This window comes from Taudactylus pleione, unplaced genomic scaffold, assembly GCF_031769625.1.
Source record: "Taudactylus pleione unplaced genomic scaffold, aTauple2 ptg000112l, whole genome shotgun sequence".
Taxonomy (NCBI): domain Eukaryota; kingdom Metazoa; phylum Chordata; class Amphibia; order Anura; family Myobatrachidae; genus Taudactylus; species Taudactylus pleione.
Window position 1 is genome coordinate 1,091,640 of NW_028284514.1, and position 23,275 is coordinate 1,114,914.

Sequence of the window (23,275 nt, forward strand, 5' to 3'; positions counted from 1 at the left end):
CTTCAATAGATGCCTTTAGTAACACACAATGTACATTCCTGGTGTATAAATGATCCAAAATGCAGTATAATACCCCTTTTACACCAGAGCAAAAACATGGGTTTTTGCTGGGTTTACCCGGGTTGCAGCTCAGTGTAAAAGGGTCTCTGAAAAATAACCCAGGTCAAGTGACCCAGCAATCCAACCCAGGTAGCTACCAGGGCTGGACCCAGGATGGACCCGGGTAATTGTGCAGTGTAAACAGTGCGACCCGGGTTATCCGACCTGGGTCATGCCTAAAATGAGCTGATTGGTGGTTGTGGAGCAGTCACCTCCCACTTTTTATGACCACTTTTTATGACTTTTTATGTTCAGTGTGAACAGGGCTGACCTGGGAGTAACCCAGATCGAAGGTGCAGTGTAAATGGATCTGACCAGGGTCTGACCAGGGTTGGAACCATGTCCAAAAACCCAGGTGGGACCTGGGTTTTTGGTGGAAAAGAGGTATAATTGAGCACAAACCAGCTTTACAGAATGTGGTCCTATAAACCGCACCTTGCATCAATTAGGGTCCTCACCAATATGAGTGAAGCAGGGAGTAAATTAATCAGAAGCACCAAAAATTGAGAAAATAGCAGCGCTAAATTTCTACTTGATTGACAACCAAATGCACCAATAGAATGGTCATGATACATACAAATGAATGATTCAAAAAGTATTTAATAATAGTATGATCAATAAATATACATAAAAAGATAATAGCCCAAGTAGTAGTCATTTCTGCGGGTTCAGTTTTATTCGGTGCTTATTGACAAATTATCGCAAGTTCGGATTTCTCTTATTGGCTATCCAAAACACGTGATAGCCGGATAGCCAATATGATGCCGTTTTTGAGATCCGAACATATCCTAGTAAAACTGAACCAGACATCTCTTATAATGGAATGGATTGTCGGCAGTCAAAACACCGACGCTGGCATCCCAATCGTGAAGAATCCCGACAGGTGAGTACCCTAACCTTCCCCTCTCCCCCCACTAACCCTAACCCTCCCTTAGTGGTACCTAGCCCTAACCCTCCCTTAGTGGTACCTAACCAAAACCTCCCCCCCCATAGGTGCCTAACCCTAACCTCCCCCCCCATAGGTGCCTAACCCTAACCTCCCCCCCATAGGTGCCTAACCCTAACCTCCCCCCCCATAGGTGCCTAACCCTAACCTCTCCCCCTCCTGAGGTGCCTAACCCTAACCTCCCCCCCCCCCAGAGGTGCCTAACCCTAACCTCCCCCCCCCCAGAGGTGCCTAACCCTAACCTCCCTCCCCCCCAGAGGTGCCTAACCCTAACCTCCCCCCCCCAGAGGTGCCTAACCCTAACCTCCCCCCCCAGAGGTGCCTAACCCTAACCTCCCCCCCAGAGGTACCTAACCCTAACCTCCCCCCCAGAGGTACCTAACCCTAACCTCCCCCCCAGAGGTGCCTACCCCTTACCTCAGCATCAGGATAAAGATAGGCATCATGATTTCGATGCCTATCTTTAGACCTGTGTCGGGCTTTTGACAGCCAGCATTCCGGCCGCCGGTAATGTGACTGCATCCTATATATAATAAATAAATATGACATTTATTGTACAATTTGAATAGCTCCATGTAAGCTTACTATTCTCTGTACAGTATGGTTCTCATACAATTAGATCACTAATCTATACTACTGATGTGGCTCCATGTATTATTATATCATTGGAAAGGCTCAATGTATGGTTATTATTCTGTGTGTGCGTCTTATATATTATCCTTCACTAATTTATACTACTGATATATCTCCATGTGTGTTCATTATGCCCTCGTATACTATCTTTCCCTAATTTGCAATAATTATGTCATTAATACTCCATATATCCCCTCCATTTACAATTTAGCCATTATAAAGGGATACGATATTGTGATTTTATCATTGGTCTATGCCAGAGGTTCTCAAACTCGGTCCTCAAGTACCCAAACAAGTCACATTTCCCAGGTCACCCAGCAGGAGCACAGGTGTAGTCATTACTCACTGACACATTACCCAGGTCACCCAGCAGGTGCACAGGTGTAGTCATTACTCACTGACACATTACCCAGGTCACCCAGCAGATGCACAGGTGTAGCCATTACTCACTGACACATTACCCAGGTCACCCAGCAGGAGCACAGGTGTAGTCATTACTCACTGACACATTACCCAGGTCACCCAGCAGGAGCACAGGTGTATTCATTACTCACTGACACATTTCCCAGGTCACCCAGCATGTGTACAGGTGTATTCATTACTCACTGACACATTTCCCAGGTCACCCAGCATGTGTACAGGTGTATTCATTACTCACTGACATTTCCCAGGTCACCGAGCAGGTGCACAGGTGTATTCATTACTCACTGACACATTTCCCAGGTCACCCAGCAGGAGCACAGGTGTAATCATTACTCACTAACACATTTCCCAGGTCACCCAGCAGGTGCACAGGTGTAGTCATTACTCACTGACACATTTCCCAGGTCACCCAGCAGGAGCACAGGTGTAGTCATTACTCACTGACACATTTCCCAGGTCACCCAGCAGGTGCACAGGTGTAGTCATTACTCACTAACACATTTCCCAGGTCACCCAGCAGGTACACAGGTGTATTCATTACTCACTGACACATTTCCCAGGTCACCCAGCAGGTGCCCAGGTGTATTCATTACTCACTGACACATTTCCCAGGTCACCCAGCAGGTGCACAGGTGTAGTCATTACTCACTGACACATTTCCCAGGTCACCCAGCAGGAGCACAGGTGTAGTCATTACTCACTGACACATTTCCCAGGTCACCCAGCAGGTGCACAGGTGTAGTCATTACTCACTGACACATTTCCCAGGTCACCCAGCAGGTGCCCAGGTGTATTCATTACTCACTGACACATTTCCCAGGTCACCCAGCAGGAGCACAGGTGTAATCATTACTCACTAACACATTTCCCAGGTCACCCAGCAGGAGCACAGGTGTAGTCATTAATCACTGACACATTTCCCAGGTCACCCAGCAGGTGCACAGGTGTAGTCATTACTCACTGACACATTTCCCAGGTCACCCAGCAGGAGCACAGGTGTACTCATTACTCACTGACACATTTCCCAGGTCACCCAGCAGGTGCACAGGTGTATTCATTACTCACTGACACATTCATTATCTCACTTGTGATTCTGTGAGGAGACCTGGAAAACATGCACTGTTTGAGGTCCTGAGGACGGAGTTTGAGAACCTGTGCGCTATGCAATAAGCTATGAGTCCCGGTAGTGGTTATTTAATGATACACTAAGAAATACTCGTAATATTCTGTTAGGTTAATATTGTTGTATATGGACCATTTGGCTGCTATTGTGCACAAGTGTCAGGTGTGTAAATGAAATTAATCATTATGCACTAATTTGTTATACTAATACTAAGGATACACATAGGCGGAAAGTGATATTATTATCAATATATACATTATTTTGAAAGGGGTATGTGCAGTATAGTTACCATTAATATACAAGATGAAAGGTTTAAATTCACACTATAGGATCTAGTGCAGGGGTGTACAATAAGCGTCCCTCCAGCTGTTGATGAACTACAATTCCCAGCATGCCTTGCAACAGTTTTAGCATGGACAACTAGCAAATCTGTGGCAAGGCATGCTGGGATGTGTAGTTCTTCAACAGCTGGGGGGTGGCTTATTGCCCATCCCTAATCTAGTGGTATTTATTGTGATCATTAAGAAGTATTTCTTCTGGGATTGATAGTTGCGATGTTTCCTCGATGTAATAACTACATTAGATTATCTGGTGGACTAGCAGCACGGTCGGTTCTGACACCTCTCTCTCTCTTTCCATTCTGTACTATTGGTACTAAGGTATATATTGGAATTATTCATGATGAGATGTCTTTATTTAAATTTTTTTAAATAAAAATGTTTTGTATATAATGCAATATTTGTAGTACTGACATGTGCATTATTAAGATCCCCCTTTTTAATTCACACTACAAGATACCCCTGATGAAGTCATGTGGAGACGTAACGCGTAGCGTAATAGAAGCTATAAGGTCCCTAATGGGAAGTCACAACTGAATGGCAGCAGCCGTCTATCAGGGGCGAAAATAATTTTTGACGTTCAAGATTGGAGAAATTGCAAAGTTATGTATCACAGATCTGTAATATGTTTATAACTCTGCTACTGTGTGATATTGTCATTTTCTAATTTTGATATAATCTTGTGGCCACAGGCTGAATACACAGTGTTGGGTGTTGATATAGGTTCCAGTCCAGAACCAGTAGATAGATTAGCTAGTAATAAATAACTGGAAATAAATAATAATAATAATAATAATAATAATAATAAATAAAGGCACTAATTGGAAATTAATCCATATTGGAAGAAGGAAGGAAGAAAGAGAGAGGGAGAGAGAATAAATATGCTTCTTACGACTTAGCAATAAACGGCAAATCTCCCACCTCTGAGTTTTGTGCGCCCTCATAGTGTATATGTTATGCACAATACTGGGCGCAGTGATTTGGGCCCTTCCACATGGGCGCTTTCCCTATATGTTGTTCTGGTGGAGCAGCATTCATTACCCATGTGAGCTAGGCCTTATACATGTGTATTATTTGGTCACCTGGTCACATTGGCCGTCATAGTTAGACTGTCTCCCAAATCAGCCCTCGATGCAACATGAAAGCTGACCATGAAGATCACCTGGAAGAGACCAGAGAACGTGGGTGTTAGGGTCATCTGTGAGGGGAGAAGATACATTGTATACAGTACGTGTGACAAGGATTGGGGCATTAGTGACATCTGTGAGGGGAGAAGATACATTGTATACAGTACGTGTGAGGGGAGAAGATACATTGTATACAGTACGTGTGACAAGGATTGGGCCGTTAGTGACATCTGTGAGGGGAGAAGATACATTGTATACAGTACGTGTGACAGGGATTGGGGCGTTCGTGACATCTGTGAGGGGAGAAGATACATTGTATACAGTACGTGTGACAGGGATTGGGGCGTTCGTGACATCTGTGAGGGGAGAAGATACATTGTATACAGTACGTGTGAGGGGAGAAGATACATTGTATACAGTACGTGTGACAAGGATTGGGCCGTTAGTGACATCTGTGAGGGGAGAAGATACATTGTATACAGTACGTGTGACAGGGATTGGGGCGTTCGTGACATCTGTGAGGGGAGAAGATACATTGTATACAGTACGTGTTAGAAGGATTGGGGCGTTAGTGACATCTGTGAGGGGAGAAGATACATTGTATACAGTACGTGTGACAAGGATTGGGGCGTTAGTGACATCTGTGAGGGGAGAAGATACATTGTATACAGTACGTGTGACAAGGATTGGGGCGTTAGTGACATCTGTGAGGGGAGAAGATACATTGTATACAGTACGTGTGACAAGGATTGGGGCGTTAGTGACATCTGTGAGGGGAGAAGATACATTGTATACAGTACGTGTGACAAGGATTGGGGCGTTAGTGACATCTGTGAGGGGAGAAGATACATTGTATACAGTACGTGTGACAAGGATTGGGGCGTTAGTGACATCTGTGAGGGGAGAAGATACATTGTATACAGTACGTGTGACAAGGATTGGGGCGTTAGTGACATCTGTGAGGGGAGAAGATACATTGTATACAGTACGTGTGACAAGGATTGGGGCGTTAGTGACATCTGTGAGGGGAGAAGATACATTGAATACAGTACGTGTGACAAGGATTGGGGCGTTAGTGACATCTGTGAGGGGAGAAGATACATTGTATACAGTACGTGTGACAAGGATTGGGGCGTTAGTGACATCTGAGGGGAGAAGATACATTGAATACAGTACGTGTGACAAGGATTGGGGCGTTAGTGACATCTGAGGGGAGAAGATACATTGAATACAGTACGTGTGACAAGGATTGGGGCATTAGACGGTGCAGTGTCTTTAGTATAAGTGGATGGTGGAGTTGGGGAGGTGGAGTCTCTGAGACCCTCATCAGCAAAGTGATGAAAAATGGTTTATGATCAGGGTGAGATATATCATGGGTAATATAAATACTGTATATCACATATTACTGTACATGTCATATCGCTTATTATTACAAGATTTACATTCTTTACAGACTTCTAATAGACTGAATAACATGAAAGGACAAATTAGAAACAACTTGTGAGCAATTGTAATAAATTAGGCTGAAGAGGGTGATATATACTGTACGTATCGGACCAGAGTAATATTTGATGCAGAACGATTTAATATATTATAGTATATACACTTACTGCTACACCGCTACCTGGTGACTTGGAGTTCTTTTAAAATAACTTTATATAAAACATTTATGAGAATATACTCAATTAGACTGCGTATGACATTTGTTATGTTTGAGATCTAAGTCAGGACCAGCGGCCTGATGAGTTGTAGCAGAATAGGAGGGGGGGGCTGAATCTGAAGTCTACTCATGGGCGAGACCCATGCGGTAAATGCCTGATGCCTTCAGAGAGGTCAGTGACATCTGGAATGTTCCTCATCTGTCCCTGGAACCACTTCTATGGAATTCATCCCCTTACCCTGAATTTAGAGATAAGGAGCTGGAACCAGTTTTATAGAACTCAGGGAACAGAGTAGCGGGTAATACAGGTCGTCAGTAGCCCACCGGGAATCTCCTGACAGATTCGGTCACTTGAGCCTAGACCCTCAAAAGAGGAATCCAGACTCAGGACCTCATTCAGAGTCGGTCGCTGCGTCCGCACGGTCGTAAGCGAAAAGGGGCCGGATATGCAAATGATGCACTCGCAAGTTGCGTCCTTAAGATCGGATCGTTAGCTGGCTGACCAAGGATAGGATGCGGCCGTTAGACAAAAAATACGCCCCCTTCTCGTACCCATTACACGTCATCTCCGGGCATATAATGATTAATCGGGAACCATGGGAACTGGTTGTAGAGCATAAGGTTGACCATACCCTTTCTTAAGCACTACGATCAGGTCAGTGTACAAACCACCCATGTCACGTGTGCCATGACACTACTTTGTTAATTATGCACTTCCATAAAACGCCGTTCGCATTAGGCACGCCTGCGTTCGGATCTCCACCGCCCCGTTTTCAAGCACCTTCCCCTGTTACCACCCACAAACGCCTCATTCTGTCACTCAAACTACCGACCTGGCTGTGTTCAAGGAGAGAGAAATTTCTGATCGTAGCAGCTAGTTTGCGCACACGCATTGCAAACTTTACGCATGCGCAGTTTAGCAAACATCGGTGGCGTACGACCGTGCGGCCACAACGACCGACTCTGAATGAGGTCCTCAGTCCCCAGCAACCAGAGTGAACACAGGAACCTCAACAATCAAGAGAGGGCCCTCAGGGCAACAATCACCATCGATAGAGATACCGATGGTATGGTGAGTAGAGCAACTCAGAGTAGGTCGAGAGCTGTTCTGCTGAGAGTAAGCAATGTAATTGCACAGCAGAAAGGTAATCTGAAGTACAGGGAAAGTATAGTCCACTTGAACCCACATTGATCAGGAGAATTGTACTTCGGGGACTTGCTTGTTGTCACGATCAATGTACTTTAGGCCAGTGGTTTTCAAACACGGTCCTCAGGACCTCACACAGATCACATTTTCCATGTCACCCAGCAGATGCACAGGTGTATTCATTACTCACTGACACATTCTAAAAGATTCACTGGTGGAGCTAATCATTTCACTTGTTTTTCTGAGGAGACCTGGAAAACATGCACTGTGTGGGATCCTGAGAACTGACTTTGAGAACCTGTGATGTAGGCCAAAGACTTGGCACTTGGAAGTACTAGGAACATCTATATGATGCTCAGGAGAATTCAGACTACTATGCAGGCTGGAAACAAGGTTAAGTCACAGGCTTGGACCATACTTGAACCGGATTGGGACCAGAGGTAGAAGATGTAGAACTGGATTAGGACTGGTGACTTGAACCGGAATAAGACCAGAGATAACAGCCACTGAGCCGAAGTGGAACCCCAGTCTTGAAATGAAATGGGAATGGAGAAAGCAGCCATTCGGAGAGGGACTGTAGGCTTGGACCAGACTGGGACCAGTGCTTGTACATGAGCTGTTAAGGTGCAGGCTGGAAGCAGGATACAGCACAAGAACGGATGGAGCAGACTCTGAGGTGACAGCTGACAGCTTACTTAAATGAAGAGTCCCCCAACAAAGAGTCTTTTTCTTTGTATGTATAGGAATCCAATAATCAGCAGTGCAGGTTCAGGCGGTAGATCAGCGGTAGTACCTACTCACTAGTAAGAGATCACTGGGAGGTAAAGAAGCACACATTGTTCCCAACTACAGTATGTGCTAGTGGCAGGTGCAGAGTTAAATAGAGCACTCTTGTCAGTGATAGGCGGAGGCAGTCATGTGAGTGCAGGAGACGGGTAGAGACTGGATACTAGTGCTCACCTGATCAGAGCCAACATGGTTGCGCCCATGACCCTCAGGAATTGAAGTGACGGTGCACTGGGACAGTGACCCACCTTGATAAAGCACCAGTGCCATTACTACTGCACTGTCATCAACTGTATATTAATATTGCCAGGGTTCTGGCTAATTGTCCCTAAGGCTTTGGTCCAATGTAAGGGTGACAACTGAGAATTATTTCCTTCATGTTATCTTATTGGCCTGATCATTACCCTGTTACTCTGCCCACTTCTACATTTTCAATATATCTTCAGTTAGAAATTTGTATAGTGTGCAACGGATTCCATTACTAATATGTGATATTACATACTTGTACTGTTTGAGGTAAAAATAATAAAATGTATTTGTGTGATATCGTGGTTTAAATTTCCCATACTACTGTATATGTATTCAGTATTTTATCAGCAATCATTATAGAGTGACACAGAGTCTGCTTGAAACACCAACTTATAGGTTTTAAATAAAACTAAACTTTTTTTTTCTTTATAAAAATGGGTGACAATATATTGATGATGTTTTTATTTGGATGGATGATCTAAGAGAGTTGTTGACAGTATTTAGTTATTTGAATACCAAGAGTTTTAACCCTAATATTACACATACTGCCAGATGATAAATCAAAATCACAAAACATTCTGTGATGCTGGAAGTGGTCATAGATAGAATGAGATATATGGTCATTCCAGAAGCCAACTCCTTCATATAAAAAGGAACTGAACCTCTAAAATGGACCAATCTAATTCCTTATTACCAAAATGTCAACAAAAAAATGGAAAAGGATACAATCCACCATATATTATATAAAATCAGAGGGTGATGGCATAGGACATGACGCTTGCAGGGAAAGAATGCCACCCACACACTGATAGTAATTATGGTTATAGTATTATATCACATTTTAATGATGACCACCAAAAAATCTGAAACCTGATTAATACATACTGGAATATACTAAAGAAGGACTCTGTTGGACTCTTAGGGGTAAATGTACTAAGAATAGAGTTTGGTAGAGAATTAATGAGTAGGTAGATTGGCACAAGTTTTCCCAGACCAAAATCACAAACTCGCCAAGATTCGAGTTTGCTTTTACATGTGCGAGACACAACATTGCATTGTCTACAATACACAACACGGAGCGATGATAAATATGCACGAGCATGGAACTGTGTTTTTAAATTGCACATGAGCATGCATGAAATGTGTTCTGATTGGTTGCAGCAGTCACAAGCCAAGTACACAATGCTCAAGGAACCTTTGAGGGTTTTGTTGGTTGGAGTTTGCAGAGGGGCAGTGAGGAGAGTGTTTAGTGGTGTAGGAGAGTTTTTGGCTAGTGGATTCGATTGTTGTTTGCTGTGTGGAAGTTGTTTTGTGCTCATTTGTTGTCTTGTTGTTTATCGGTTTGTTTCATTTTTCTGTCTTGATTGTGTTTTTTTCCGTTTGTCCTGTCAGTTACCTGAGTTAGGTTCCATGAGAACGTTGACTGGGATATCTCAAGAACTCTACCGGTCACAGACTAAAAATTACCATTAGCCAAAAAGTGCAAAACAGCCAGAAGCTTGTGCATGTCTGAGACAGAGTGGTAACGTGCAGTGTCAGGGTCTAGGTCCAGTTTGACTTTGCCATACAGATGGAATATGTTACCGTTCAGCCGGAACATCTATATGACCTCACCATCGGCCAATGCGTTCATGTTCGCAAGTCTCCTAAAAAAATCTGCAGCCTGTGCAGTATTTATGGTGCCTGCATTACCCAAAGAGCCTGCTCGGTTTCTTGCTCCTGGGTCCTTCCAGCCTGGTGGTAGAGCCTCTGATGCCCCAGCCATGAGCAGTGTACAGCAGTACTAGTATATTCTGCCATCTTTGCCCCACGCAAATCAATGCAGCTAATGTTAGCCCATTTATTAGGCATCACCATTGTGTTCCCACTAATTGCAAGTTGAAACACACCAGGGGGTACAGTAGTCTACTTGAAAAGTGTATTTTGGTGCCAGTTTGCAAATTTTATGTGTGAGTTTAAAAACACGTTTCTTGTTAATTTTGCAAATGATATTGTTTCCTATGGAAAGTACGTACGGGTTGGCTCGATGGTGTATTTTGTTGTATTTTTTTATTTGCACGTTTGCCTTTTGTAAATTTGCGAGTCTGAAAAGCTGACAAAACATGCACAAAAATGATCTGATACCTGGACTTGTAATTGGGAACTGAGACATGCCTAAGTGCAGGTTTACGGACTGCTCATCTCTATGTATGTATGTATGTATGTATGTATGTATGTATGTATGTATGTAACTATGATAACACACATTACTGTGCAAAAGTTTTTGGCAGGTGAGGAACAAATGCTGCACAGTAAGAATGCTTTCAAAAATAGAATTGTTAATAGTTTATATTTATGAATTAACAAAATGCAAAGTGAATGAACAGAAGAGAAATCTAAATCAATCAGGTGGTCTCTCCTTACCGTAGTGTTGGGTCTCAGTAGCGGGGTGTTCACTCTGCAGATCACAACTCTCTGATTCTCCAGAGTTGAACATAAAATGGTCACTTGCTTGTTACTCTGCGAGACAGACACATAAACCAAGATTTAGGGATCTATTTACTAAGCAGTGTTAGGATTCAGAGTGAAAAGTGATAAGACAGTGATAAGGTACCAGCCAATCAGCTCCCAACTGTCATTTTTCAAACACAGCCTGTGACATGGCAGTTGAGAGCTGATTGGCTGGTATCTTAACTGTATTCCCTTTGTCTCCTAACACTTCTTAGTAAATAGACCCCTTTGACTCCTCTAATCCAATGAGAGTACCCCAACTAGACAGCTGCCCGGTACCTGAACAAGGGACACCCTCCGATAAGACAGACCAGGGGGGAAAGGGATAAGGACACGGGTGTTGTATGAATCTTCCCCATCATTCTTCACATAGACTGTTACATTGACATCCAGAGACGTCCCAACCACCAGCTGTGTGAGACTGTCAGGGAGACAGAAGAGACTGTCAGGGAGATAAAAGAGACTGTCAAAAACTGTGTGGAAAACACATTAGAGGTAATTTAGGGATTGGTGAGGGCAGAAATACCATCATCCCAGATATAGCACCAACATTACTTATCAGCAAACCCGCCATATTGTCTATGCTTAGGACTGTTACAGGGGTCTAGCCAGGGGCATACCTATAATAAGAGCAGGGTGTGCGGGCATATGGGCCACTGGATGTAGGGGGGCCCACACTGCACACCCCGCACCCCTACTTCCTAATACTTACCTCTCCAAAGTCCCACATCGAATGGAGAGGTGCTACACAGAACGCCTGGAAGATGGCCGCAGCGGCCACTTTCCCGGCGTTCTGCGCATGCGCAGTAGACTGGGCACAGACTAGTGCCCGGAGTCTACTAAAACTGTCAGTACGCCGCGACTGCCGTAGAGCGAGGAGGGGGCCCCAGATGGTGAGTGGACACGGACCCCCTCCTCTCTAACTACACCCCTGGGATTAGCTAAATGTCTCTGGGGGGCCCATATTTCTCCACATACAAAGTAAGATATGATTTTCAGGCACTAGCTATATACAGTTGTAGGCGTGAGATGCAGTCAGGGGGTGGGCTCTGGCTCACAGGTCGCCATGAGGCCTCCTCCATGCATCTGGAGAAACTATGCAAGTAGGACATAAGCTTGGGGCAACTTTATATGTACTTTCTGGTGCCCCAATGTATGTGCTGGATGGGCAGAAAGGGGGGGATATCCAATTAGCTGCAAACAAAGATGAAATGAACCCATGAAAAGACTATGGCCCTGATTCAGAGCCGGACGCTCTGACCAGAGCGCTCGCTCTGAATCAGGGCCCACCTCCATTAAAATGGAGCGTCCTCCTTGACGCTCATATAGCTGTGGGTCACCATCGCGACCATCGGAACTGCGAGTGAAAGCCTATGGTTGGGTTTCTCAACCGCAAGGCCAGGAGTGATTTTGGCTCTATCAGTGGGGCCGGCTTCAGACGGTAGGCGTTCCCTTGGGAATGCCTCCGTCTGGCAGGCACGCCCCCGGCACGCCCACCAAAGGGGGCGTGCTGTCAGTCACCATCGACAGCACGCCCCCTTTGGTGAGACACTCCGAGCGAAGGAAAGTCCTTCGCTCGCCGGGTCTCGCACATGCGCACGATGGAGCTCCCTCCGTTGTGCGAATGCGCAGTGGGGAACATCGACCCACTTGCAAGCGTACTGCCGCTCACGAGTGGGTCTGAATGACCCCCTATCTCTTCTCACCATGGATGATTCAAGCCCTATAACTTTCGTAATTGGAGTCTTTTTAAGCATGGCCAACATATTCCGAGTCTGAGAATATTTGGTGGCAGAGGATGTAACTCAATGCCTAACAGATTTTATTTTACAAACATCGAGTGTGACGGAGGCAGGTATGGACTTTTGTTGTTTTTCACAATCAACGTTTTTGTGGTATCTGTTCCAGATAAATAGAACATAAACTACATTTACCTATAAACTTATTTTCCAAATAGCGAGGCCGAGTGGCGATAAATGGGGGGGGGGGGCGCCTTGGACACCACACACAAATTTTAATCATAATAGAAGGTGCTACTTGCTGAGACTAGTAGTTCAACACAAAAAAGGAAAGTGCAGGTGCATACTCTAAGCACTAAGGCCCTCATTCAGAGCCGTTCGCTATTTGCGGTCGTTCGTTTAAAAACAAGGGGTGGCTATTCAAATGATCCGTACGCACATTGCAGTCTGTTCACACCTCTAAGCCTGAAAGAACGAGCAAAACATACGCTCGTTTATTTGTTAAAAACGCCCCCTGGCCGCTCGCACCATACGTCATGTCCGCTATTTATTAGATTAATCGAGTACATCGACCAGCGTATGAACTGCTCGCTATTCTTGTGGTTGGTGTTTGCTACCACAAATTTGCGAGCAGTTCTGGCTATAAAATAACCCAGTGACGTGGTCATTGACGCTGCTGTTTTAAATATACACACCCATAAAACGCCCGTTTTGACCTTTAAGCACGCCTGCGTTCGGATCTCCACTCCCCATTTTCAAGCACCTTCCCCTGTTACCACCCACATACGCCTCATTCTGTCACTCAAAATAGCAGGCACTCGCTATATAGCGTACAAACGATTTTCGGCCGCACTGACTGGTTCGCGCATGCGTACTAAAAAGCGTACGCATGCGCAGATGTGCAAACATCGCTCGGAACGAGCGTACTGCCGCTAACGAGCGGCTCTGAATGAGGGCCTAAGATCGCTATTGTTTACTAATGTAGCACTTTTTAGCATCTAAGATGCTACTTCTCAATGATGTAACACTAAAGCTGCATACACACACTCAACGATTTTTTTAACTATTATTGTTAAACGATATCGTTTAATGATAATTGTTTGAAAAAATAGTTAACTTTCTGAGTCAAACAATGAACGATTATCGTTCATGTGTGTTCACGTTTGTAGTTTGTAGTTCAGTCAGACTTGTCAACTGAACGATTTTCAAATATGCAAAAATCGTTTGTAGTTCAAAAAAATCGTTCATTACACTTTAAAAAATCTGACAGATAATCTGACAGAAAATCGTTCATAAAATCGTTGGTAACAAAATCGTTGTGTGTGTATGCAGCTTAACACTTTAAGTGCTACGTATTACTCACTTGTGGTGTTCTGGGGCAGTTTGGTTGGGGGGGTCCCATGTTCTGGACTTAAACCTTAGGAAAGTTGGGGACACACCTGGTGAGGTCATCGTGACATGGTAGGTGGGCTGCATTTGTGGCCAAGCGTGTGTTAAGAACCTCAATTGTACCCCATGTTAAATTGAAGAGATTGTAATAATGGTTCTGATTGTTGGTGCTTAGAGTCCGCTCCTGCATTTTCCTTTATTTCTGTGTCAAGTGGCAATAAAGTAGCAGGTTTTCCAGATATCCTGGTTCTATCATTAACACTCAAAGCAGAAGACCATCCCGTCCTATCTTACATCATACCAAACTGTTATACACCGAAGGAAAATGAATGCAGGATAATTCTTTGCACTTTATAAACCTCTCATACTTTGTGCAGTGATGCTACGGTTCCTATTTCTCACATTTTGGGTTTCTTAGGGAAATATTTATTAATCATATCTGCCCTTAAAATACACAAAAACTGCAGACATGCACATTGCAGCCATAACCGCCCCCCGGAGTACTCTGAGGATGCCCCCATGGTGCTGCTGTCATTTCCAGTGCTGCTGCCCTGCTCCCTTGGCATGACGACATGCAGTCATGGGCCGTGGAAAACACAGGACCCTGTTATGGTGCTGATTGCCGGCATTCTGTCTTCCAGCCCACGCAGCAGCCGTCCCCATAACAGCTTTGTATGGAGATGGTATTTAACATCCGGAAAATGTGGGCAAATGCCATCTTCAGATACCAATAATGGGGCCGCCCTGCCAGAGAGGGATTGTGCAAATGCTTTCTGATGGGCTGCAGGAGGTCCCGCTGCGGAGAGCTGCTTTTTGCACTGGGCAAGCGCAACTGGAAAGCTATGGAAGAGCAATATCCACAAAGATGTCCATAGGTGAGAGATATATACAGAGTTTAGCTCTTACTTACCCAGCGAACGTGAGATTCACACTGAGATCATCCTTACACAGACCGTCCTCTCCACAATTCTTCTCAAATGAAATCTGCAGAGACAAATATCATTGGGTGCGTGACCTGGAGGACAGACACTGACATATCCTGGTCACTGTCACTGAGCGTGTGACCTGGAGGACAGACACTGACGTATCCCGGTCTCTGTGACTGAGCGTGTGACCTGGAGGACAGACACTGACGTATCCCGGTCACTGTCACTTAGCGTGTGACCTGGAGGACAGACACTGACGTAACCCGGTCTCTGTCACTGAGCATGTGACCTGGAGGACAGACACTGACGTAACCTGGTCACTGTCACTGAGCGTGTGACCTGGAGGACAGACACTGACGTATCCCGATCTCTGTCACTGAGTGCGTGACCTGGAGCACAGACCCTGATGTATCCCGATCTCTGTCACTGAGCGCGTGACCTGGAGCACAGACACTGACGTATCACTGTTTCTGTCACTAATTCAGCGATACATACCTCCAATGATTGGTTGACATTTGAGTCCTCGCTTAGGACCGGGGTTCCCATCATGGTGTAATTGAGGGCGATACGTAGAGGCGTGAGAGAATCATCCACACACTCCTGAGATATGGAAAGAGAAATATGTTGGTTACCAGCAGAGAACATTCTCATTATGTGAATAGTACAGAGGACGATTTCTATCCAATCTTTTTGAAAACCATTAACCAGATAGTGAGCATCGGCAGCAGCACAGGGCGGGAGAGCACCGGCAGCAGCACAGGGCGGGAGAGCACCGGCAGCAGCACAGGGCGGGAGAGCACCGGCAGCAGCACAGGGCGGGAGAGCACCGGCAGCAGCACAGGGCGGGAGAGCACCGGCAGCAGCACAGGGCGGGAGAGCACCGGCAGCAGCACAGGGCGGGAGAGCACCGGCAGCAGCACAGGGCGGGAGAGCACCGGCAGCAGCACAGGGCGGGAGAGCACCGGCAGCAGCACAGGGCGGGAGAGCACCGGCAGCAGCAAAACTGAACTCCACTCTTTACAATAGGCCTGGGCAATAAATGGCCCCCAGCTTTTGTAGAACTACACATCCCAGCATGTGCAACTATAGTTTTGCTAATTGGCCTTGCTAAAACTGTTGCAAGGCATGCTGGGATGTGTAGTTCAAAAACAGCTGGAGGGCTACTTATTGCCCACCCTGCTTTAGAAGGTATGATACATTTTCCATTAAATAATATATAGGTATGTCCTCCTACTTCTTCCCTTAATACACCACGCAGAGCAACTTGCCTGGCGTAAGTGAGCCTCTGGGTCCTGTGCTAGTGATAGGCCCCCATACATCAGCAATCTGAGGCAATGACTAATGGCCCCCATACATCAGCAATCTGAGGCAGTGACTATAGCCCCCATACATCAGCAATCTGAGGCAATGACTATAGGCCCCCATACATCAGCAATCTGAGGCAATGACTATAGGCCCCCATACATCAGCAATCTGAGGCAATGACTATAGGCCCCCATACATCAGCAATCTGAGGCAATGACTATAGGCCCCCATTCATCAGCAATCTGAGGCAATGACTATAGGCCCCCATACATCAGCAATCTGAGGCAATGACTATAGGCCCCCATTCATCAGCAATCTGAGGCAATGACTATAGGCCCCCATTCATCAGCAATCTGAGGCAATGACTATAGGCCCCCATTCATCAGCAATCTGAGGCAATGACTATAGGCCCCCATTCATCAGCAATCTGAGGCAATGACTATAGGCCCCCATTCATCAGCAATCTGAGGCAGTGACTATAGGCCCCCATTCATCAGCAATCTGAGGCAATGACTATAGGCCCCCATTCATCATCAATCTGAGGCAGTGACTATAGGCCCCTATACATCAGCAATCTGAGGCAATGACTATAGGCCCCCATACATCAGCAATCTGAGGCAATCACTATAGGCCCCCATACATCAGCAATCTGAGGCAATGACTATAGGCCCCCATTCATCAGCAATCTGAGGCAATGACTATAGGCCCCCATTCATCAGCAATCTGAGGCAATGACTATAGGCCCCCATTCATCAGCAATCTGAGGCAATGACTATAGGCCCCCATTCATCAGCAATCTGAGGCAATGACTATAGGCCCCCATACATCAGCAATCTGAGGCAATGACTATAGGCCCCCATACATCAGCAATCTGAGGCAATGACTATAGGCCCCCATACATCAGCAATCTGAGGCAATGACTATAGGCCCCAATACATCAGCAATCTGAGGCAATGACTATAGGCCCCCCTACATCAGCATTGTGTCCTGCTCGGCCCACATTGCATTTGTTCTTACAGTAACAGGCTCCATTAAAATGACAACAATTATATTTACCAATTACACAGCAACTTATGCCCCCCTGGACCCTTCGTGTTACACTATGGGGAGAGGCTTTCCTCATCTACAGATGGACAAGCGCAGGTCTCTATCTCCTCATGTCATTGCCAAACCGTTTTATTTTACAGTGAAATAACCTTTTCCTACATGCAGTATTTTAAAGGTGCGCATCCACTGTGCGAGATTTGCAGGCGATTGAATGATAACGACGTCGTTATCGTTCAATCTCGTGCAAATCATGCATGCATCGGGCACATTTATGTCGGAAACGACCAGCGATGCCCGTGCCCTCTGGTCGTTTCCGACATCTATCATCGCCCGTACATGTGGTCACGTCAGGCTCAGCATGTACTGGAATAATGGATGTGCCCACACTGAACGACTGAACTTTCAGTGTAGGCACATCACAGACAGAGAAACAACAGCACGATTACACACTCATAATCGTGCTCTCGTTTCTCCATCTATTAGTGGATACGCACCTTTAGTCTTATATGGCAATGTTCCCAACCCCTTTCCTCAAGGGCCCCTAACAGGGCATGTTTTACAGATCTCCTTAGAAAAACAAGTGAGATAATTAGCACCACCTGTGGATCTTTCAAAATGTGTCAGCCAGTGATGAGTACACATGTGCACCTGCAAGGAAAACTGGAAAACATGCACTGTTAGGGGTCCATGAGGACTGGAGTTGGGAAACACTGTTATACGGTATAATATCCAGGCTACAATGTAATCCATACTCACCGGGAGGCGAATCCTGTGTTCGGTACAGCGCTGGTTCTCTGTCAGCTGCACAGATGTGGTCACAGTGCGCGGGTTAGATATTGGGGTACCTGAGAAGAGAGCGCGGGTAACAGTGCGCCCCGCATCCAGCAGGAGGGTGTACTGTACTTGGGCGGAGGTTCCAGCTATAATAGAAGGAGACAGTCAGTGACGTGAGAGTAAATATGACATTTCTCTGTAGCCACCTATAATACAGTCATGCACACATTACATACACTGCACACATACCAGCTTAGTGCTCAGTACATGACAGATAGAGAAGCCCCATCTCTGATTATAGACCCTGAGATTGTTACACACACACACACATTACAATTTTTTTTATGTGCGTGTTAGCCACACCTGGCTGTCACTGTTATCGGCGTAGGTGCGCATGTGTGCTGTGCTGCTGTCTGTCAAGAGGCTGCATGAATTTGGAATGAAAACTTATTTTTTTATTGGGTTACAAAAAGTTGGTCCTTTTATCTTAAACATAGCAGAAATGTTATCCTAACAGCTTATAAACAACTAAAACCTATATTTATTTACAAACCTATATAGAGTAGACATCCTAAATTCTAAAACTGTTCTATTCAAAAACATAAACAAAAGCAAAGATTATAAGTCTAGTGAGTTATAATGATGTTAGAATGTAGAAGGCCAAAAATTGGGTGGACCACACATGGCTGATTGATCAACCATGGCGACTGGATTACTGTCATAAGGAAGAGGAGGCTGCAAACTGGGTGTCATGTTATGAGTTGGCCATATGGGGTATGTTGCTGTTAAGGGATCAGTCTGGTTATCAGTGGACACATTATTATAATTGTTGTTATTTTGGGTTGCCATCTCCTGAAAGGTGTTTAACAACAGACAGAGACTACCTATCTGCTCAGTCATAGAGACTTCCTGAGGAACAGAGCTCTGCTTTCTGGAGGGAAGCCAAATAGGTGGGAGCCCCTGTTCCAACATTTGAAGCTCTTCTCTCTCCACATCATCTATTATAGATGAAAAAATATATAATCGGGGACATCTAGCTCCTCTTTCTATACCCTGCTCAGGCTTTTTGGACAGGAAGTCCAGGATGGATGGTTTGGAAGAAGAAGGCCTAGCAACAGATGTGGATGGTCATTATCAAGACCTGGTCCCCCCTAGTGGGTGTAGTCTGGGAGGTATTGGTTGGCATGCAGACAGCGGAATAACAAAGGCCTCCATGTTGTCTGTACTCACTATTCCATATTTCAGTTTGCGATTCAGGTAGGAATAAAGTTGGCTACAGAACAATGATTCACTGGATGTCTTAGTGCATTCAGGCCAGTTACGATCCATGAATTCCCAGACAGATTCCGGACAGATGAATCCTTTGCTTGTGATAATCTTTGGTAATTGCTGGCAAATGTGGGTGTTATAGCCAGAGACTTTGAAGGCTGTAACTTTGAACTGCTTTATAGAAAAATGTGAATGAAACATTTTCACACTGCAGAACATGATGGAGAAATCCCTTGAGGTTCAGCACCTAGAGCATATTTTTTCATGTTCTCTGAGGCCTCTCCTGACTGTAAAGAAAGATTCTCCACACTGTAGTCTTCCATTGTGACTTTTTAATGGTGATTTCAATGTTGTCCACTGGCTGAGATCCATCTCATCTGAGAGTTGGGTTTTCCCCATGCAAATGAGACAATTCACATCCAGAAGGTGACTCTTATGTTTATCCGTGGTGTCAGTCTCTCTTTTGGCAGAATTTGCACAATCTTGGTCTTGGGGACACCATGATGAATCAGACAGATCCTCCAGGGTAAACAACTGAGCTGGTGTTGTGTCTATTTCTATTAAACCTTTGTGAGTTTAGTCATCTGCCGCTTGTGGTAGAGCTCTTTTTCTGCTTCATAAATGTTCTCCAGACACAATGTGAAACTTAAATCTTAAACTGAAATGTTGCATTTAATGCTCTGTTCCGCTTGTTCACATATCCAAGTAATATGGTTAAGTGGACAGTGGGAACAACGGCAATTTGAAGGCCACTAAATAACTTTTTTTTTTTTTTTAATGTCCCTGTACAGGTTGGGAAATTCCTTTACAGAACAGAAGGTTTGCAAAGGATTATTTAAGGCAATTGTTTATTTATTTTTGGAAAGCACGCTTCCTGTTCGTGGTCCCCTTCTGGGATGAAAAAAATCCACTCCCAGAAAGCAGGCATAGTGCTCAAGAAAGAACTCCCAAGAAACGTATGACTTAAACCTTAAATCTGAAATGTTGCATTTAATGCTCTGTTCTGCTTGTATACATATCTGATATGGTTAAGTGGACAGTGGGAACAACGGCAGTTTCAAGGCCACTTAACTAACTCTGTTTTTTTAATGTCTCTGTACAGGTTGGGAAATGCCTTTACAGAAGGTTTGCAAAGGATTATTTATGTCAATTGTTTTTGGAAACACTCTTCATGGTCCCCTTCTGGGATGAAAATCCACTCCTATCCACAGAAGCAGGCACAGGATTCTCAAGAAAGACACAACGTAAGGCCTTAACTCAGGGGTAGCCAACCTCGGTCCTCGAGAGCTCACGTTTTCCAGATGACCTAGCTGGTGCACAGGTGTATTCATTACTCACCAAAACATTTAGAAAGATCAACAGGTGGAGTTAATTATTATAGTTATGATTCTGTGAGGAGACCTGGAAAACATTCACTGTTGGTAGCTCTCCAGGACCAGGGTTGGCTACCCCTGCCTTAAATCCTAGATCTTACGCTTGTCCACATATCTGTGCTGGTTAAGTGGCATTTTGAGGCCACTAACTAACTTTGGCCCTCATTCAGAGCCGCTCGCTATTTGCGGTCGTTCGTTTTCTAAAAAGGGGTGGCTATTCAAATGAACCGTTCGCACTTTGCGGTCTGTTCACGCCTCTAAGTCTGAACGAGCGAGCAAAACATGCGAACGTAAATTTGAAAAATACGCCCCCTGGCCGCTCGCACCATACATCATGTCCGCTATTTATTAGATTAATCGAGTACATCGACCAGCGTATGAGCTGCTCGCTATTCTTGTGGTTGGTTTTTTCAACCACTATTTTGCGAGCAGTTCTGAGTTAAAAAAAACCAAGTGACGTGGTCAATGACGCTGCTGGATTAATTATGCACTCCCTTAAAATGCCCGTTTTGACCTTTAGGCACGCCTGCGATCGGATTTCTACTCCCCGTTTTCAAGCACCTTCCCCTGTTACCACCCACATACGCCTCATTCTGTCACTCAAATTAGCAGGCATTCGCTATTTTGCGAGCACATGAATTTCGACCGCACTGACTGGTTCGCGCATGCGTATAACGATCCGTACGCATGCGCAGTTGGACAAACATCGCTCGGAGCGAACGAGATGCCGCTTACGAGTGGCTCTGAATCAGGCCCTTTGTTTTTTTTTATGTCCCTGTACAGGTTGTGAAATGCCTTTTATAGAAGGTTTGCAAAGGATTATTTGTTTACTTGTTTTTGGAAAGCACTCTTCCTGATCCCCTTCTGGGATGAGAAAATCAACTCACAGCAGCAGCAGCCATGCTCAAAGATTCTTCTGTGGCAAGGACTGATGTGAATGTATCACATTGTTTTTGTACATACCTCCTCCCCTCCCCTTCTCCCTCATAAATTTTCTTTGGAATCAAAAAATGAAATAAAATTTACCACCAATCAACCCTTCCTGTCCCTGCGCTACCTTCAACTACATACATACTCCAACTCCCTCAGGCCTCTCTTGAATAATAGAAGTGTTTCATGATGTGCCATATTTGAAGTTGAACTGCCATGTGTTTGTGCCGCTCACTGCTGCAGCTTAGCCAAGTCAGCCAGCTAATCTTGGTGCAAATTTTGGGCCTATTCAATATTGTGAGCTGTGAGGTTGTCAAGATTGACTGGAAACGAGTGGAAATAAATGTTATTGAGGTTATTAATATTGTAGAAACAAAAACAGGCCCATTTTATGTGATTTTAGCTTTTTATGATTTTTTTAAGAAAAAAACCAGCTCCAAAAGCAAAACCAAAAAACAAAACACGCAGTGTACCTCACCGACTGAAGGTATAGAAAGAGCGCTACTTGTAGTGTATATGCAGCAAATAACAGCAGCAGGGTGATCAGTGCAATTACCCTGCGCCGGGCAGCTGAAGTCACTGGCAAGGATACTAGAGGCGTGCGGGTGACACCTGTGTAGGGATTCTGTTGCTGTGTTTAGGAGGTGATACTGTAGGTATGAGTCCCGGGTGTGATTGTATTTTCAAATGTGTGTGGTAAAAGAGGTTGTGACTGAAGGTGCTTTGGGAGGTGGCCAGATAGAGGGGGGAGTTGGCCAGGAGATGCCGGAGGATAAAAAGAGGAAGCTACAAGTGAGAATTATTATAAACAGAAAATTGACATGCCCAAACCATGCCCCCTGCGATGCCCTGTGCCCATGTTGCACCACCCTGGTCACCGCCCTGCTATATGGAGACACCTGATGATGTTTTATTGAGTCTAGTAGGTGAGAGGGATAAGCTGGGGAAGATCTGTGGGATGGCTATGGGGATACCTCTTCTGTAGCTGTAATGCATTGGAACTTTGCATAAGTACAGAGAGAGGTTATAACCCTCCCACAATACGCTAATGCTCTACAAGAAGTGGGGGGTGGGAATGCAGAGGAGAGAATATCATGGAATAGGTGCCAAACTTGCATTGTACAAACTCCTATGGGATCAGTTTGCCATGGGCCTGTAGAGCCCTGATGATACCATGGCCAGGGATCCATATACTAACTTCCCAGCTCTGCCAAGTTTGCAAGTCACAGCCTTCTAGATGCCCCTGGAGGTGACCGTGTGGGGGTGGAACAATATTGAAATACAGGAGTGAAGTACAGAATCAGCAAGCAGGAGTGTAGTGAGGAAATCCAAGGTTAGGGGAAGCTAAGTAGCAGAATGGTGAGAGACCTGGGGTCTAGGGCACAGGCAGAGATTCATCATCAGGAGAAAGCTGGGTCTGGTACATAATCACAAGAGCTGTAGTAGGTAAAGTGACCTGATTCTGTGCAGTGCTCACAGCCAGCCTTAATGAGGCTGCAGGT

General features: G+C 45.1%; 1 protein-coding gene across 1 annotated transcript in view; it reads right to left on the minus strand.

The window, feature by feature from the left end:
* Positions 1-23,275, minus strand: part of LOC148525140 (integrin alpha-M-like) — a 130,014-nt gene that overhangs the window by 35,355 nt on the left and 71,384 nt on the right. The window contains exons 13-18 of the mRNA XM_088471174.1: positions 18,184-18,347; positions 15,571-15,675; positions 15,060-15,133; positions 11,301-11,442; positions 10,935-11,030; positions 4,645-4,724 (exon numbers count right to left, since the gene is read on the minus strand). Coding sequence (XP_088327300.1) covers positions 4,645-4,724; positions 10,935-11,030; positions 11,301-11,442; positions 15,060-15,133; positions 15,571-15,675; positions 18,184-18,347 — 661 coding nt within the window. The remainder of the gene's footprint in view (positions 1-4,644; positions 4,725-10,934; positions 11,031-11,300; positions 11,443-15,059; positions 15,134-15,570; positions 15,676-18,183; positions 18,348-23,275) is intronic.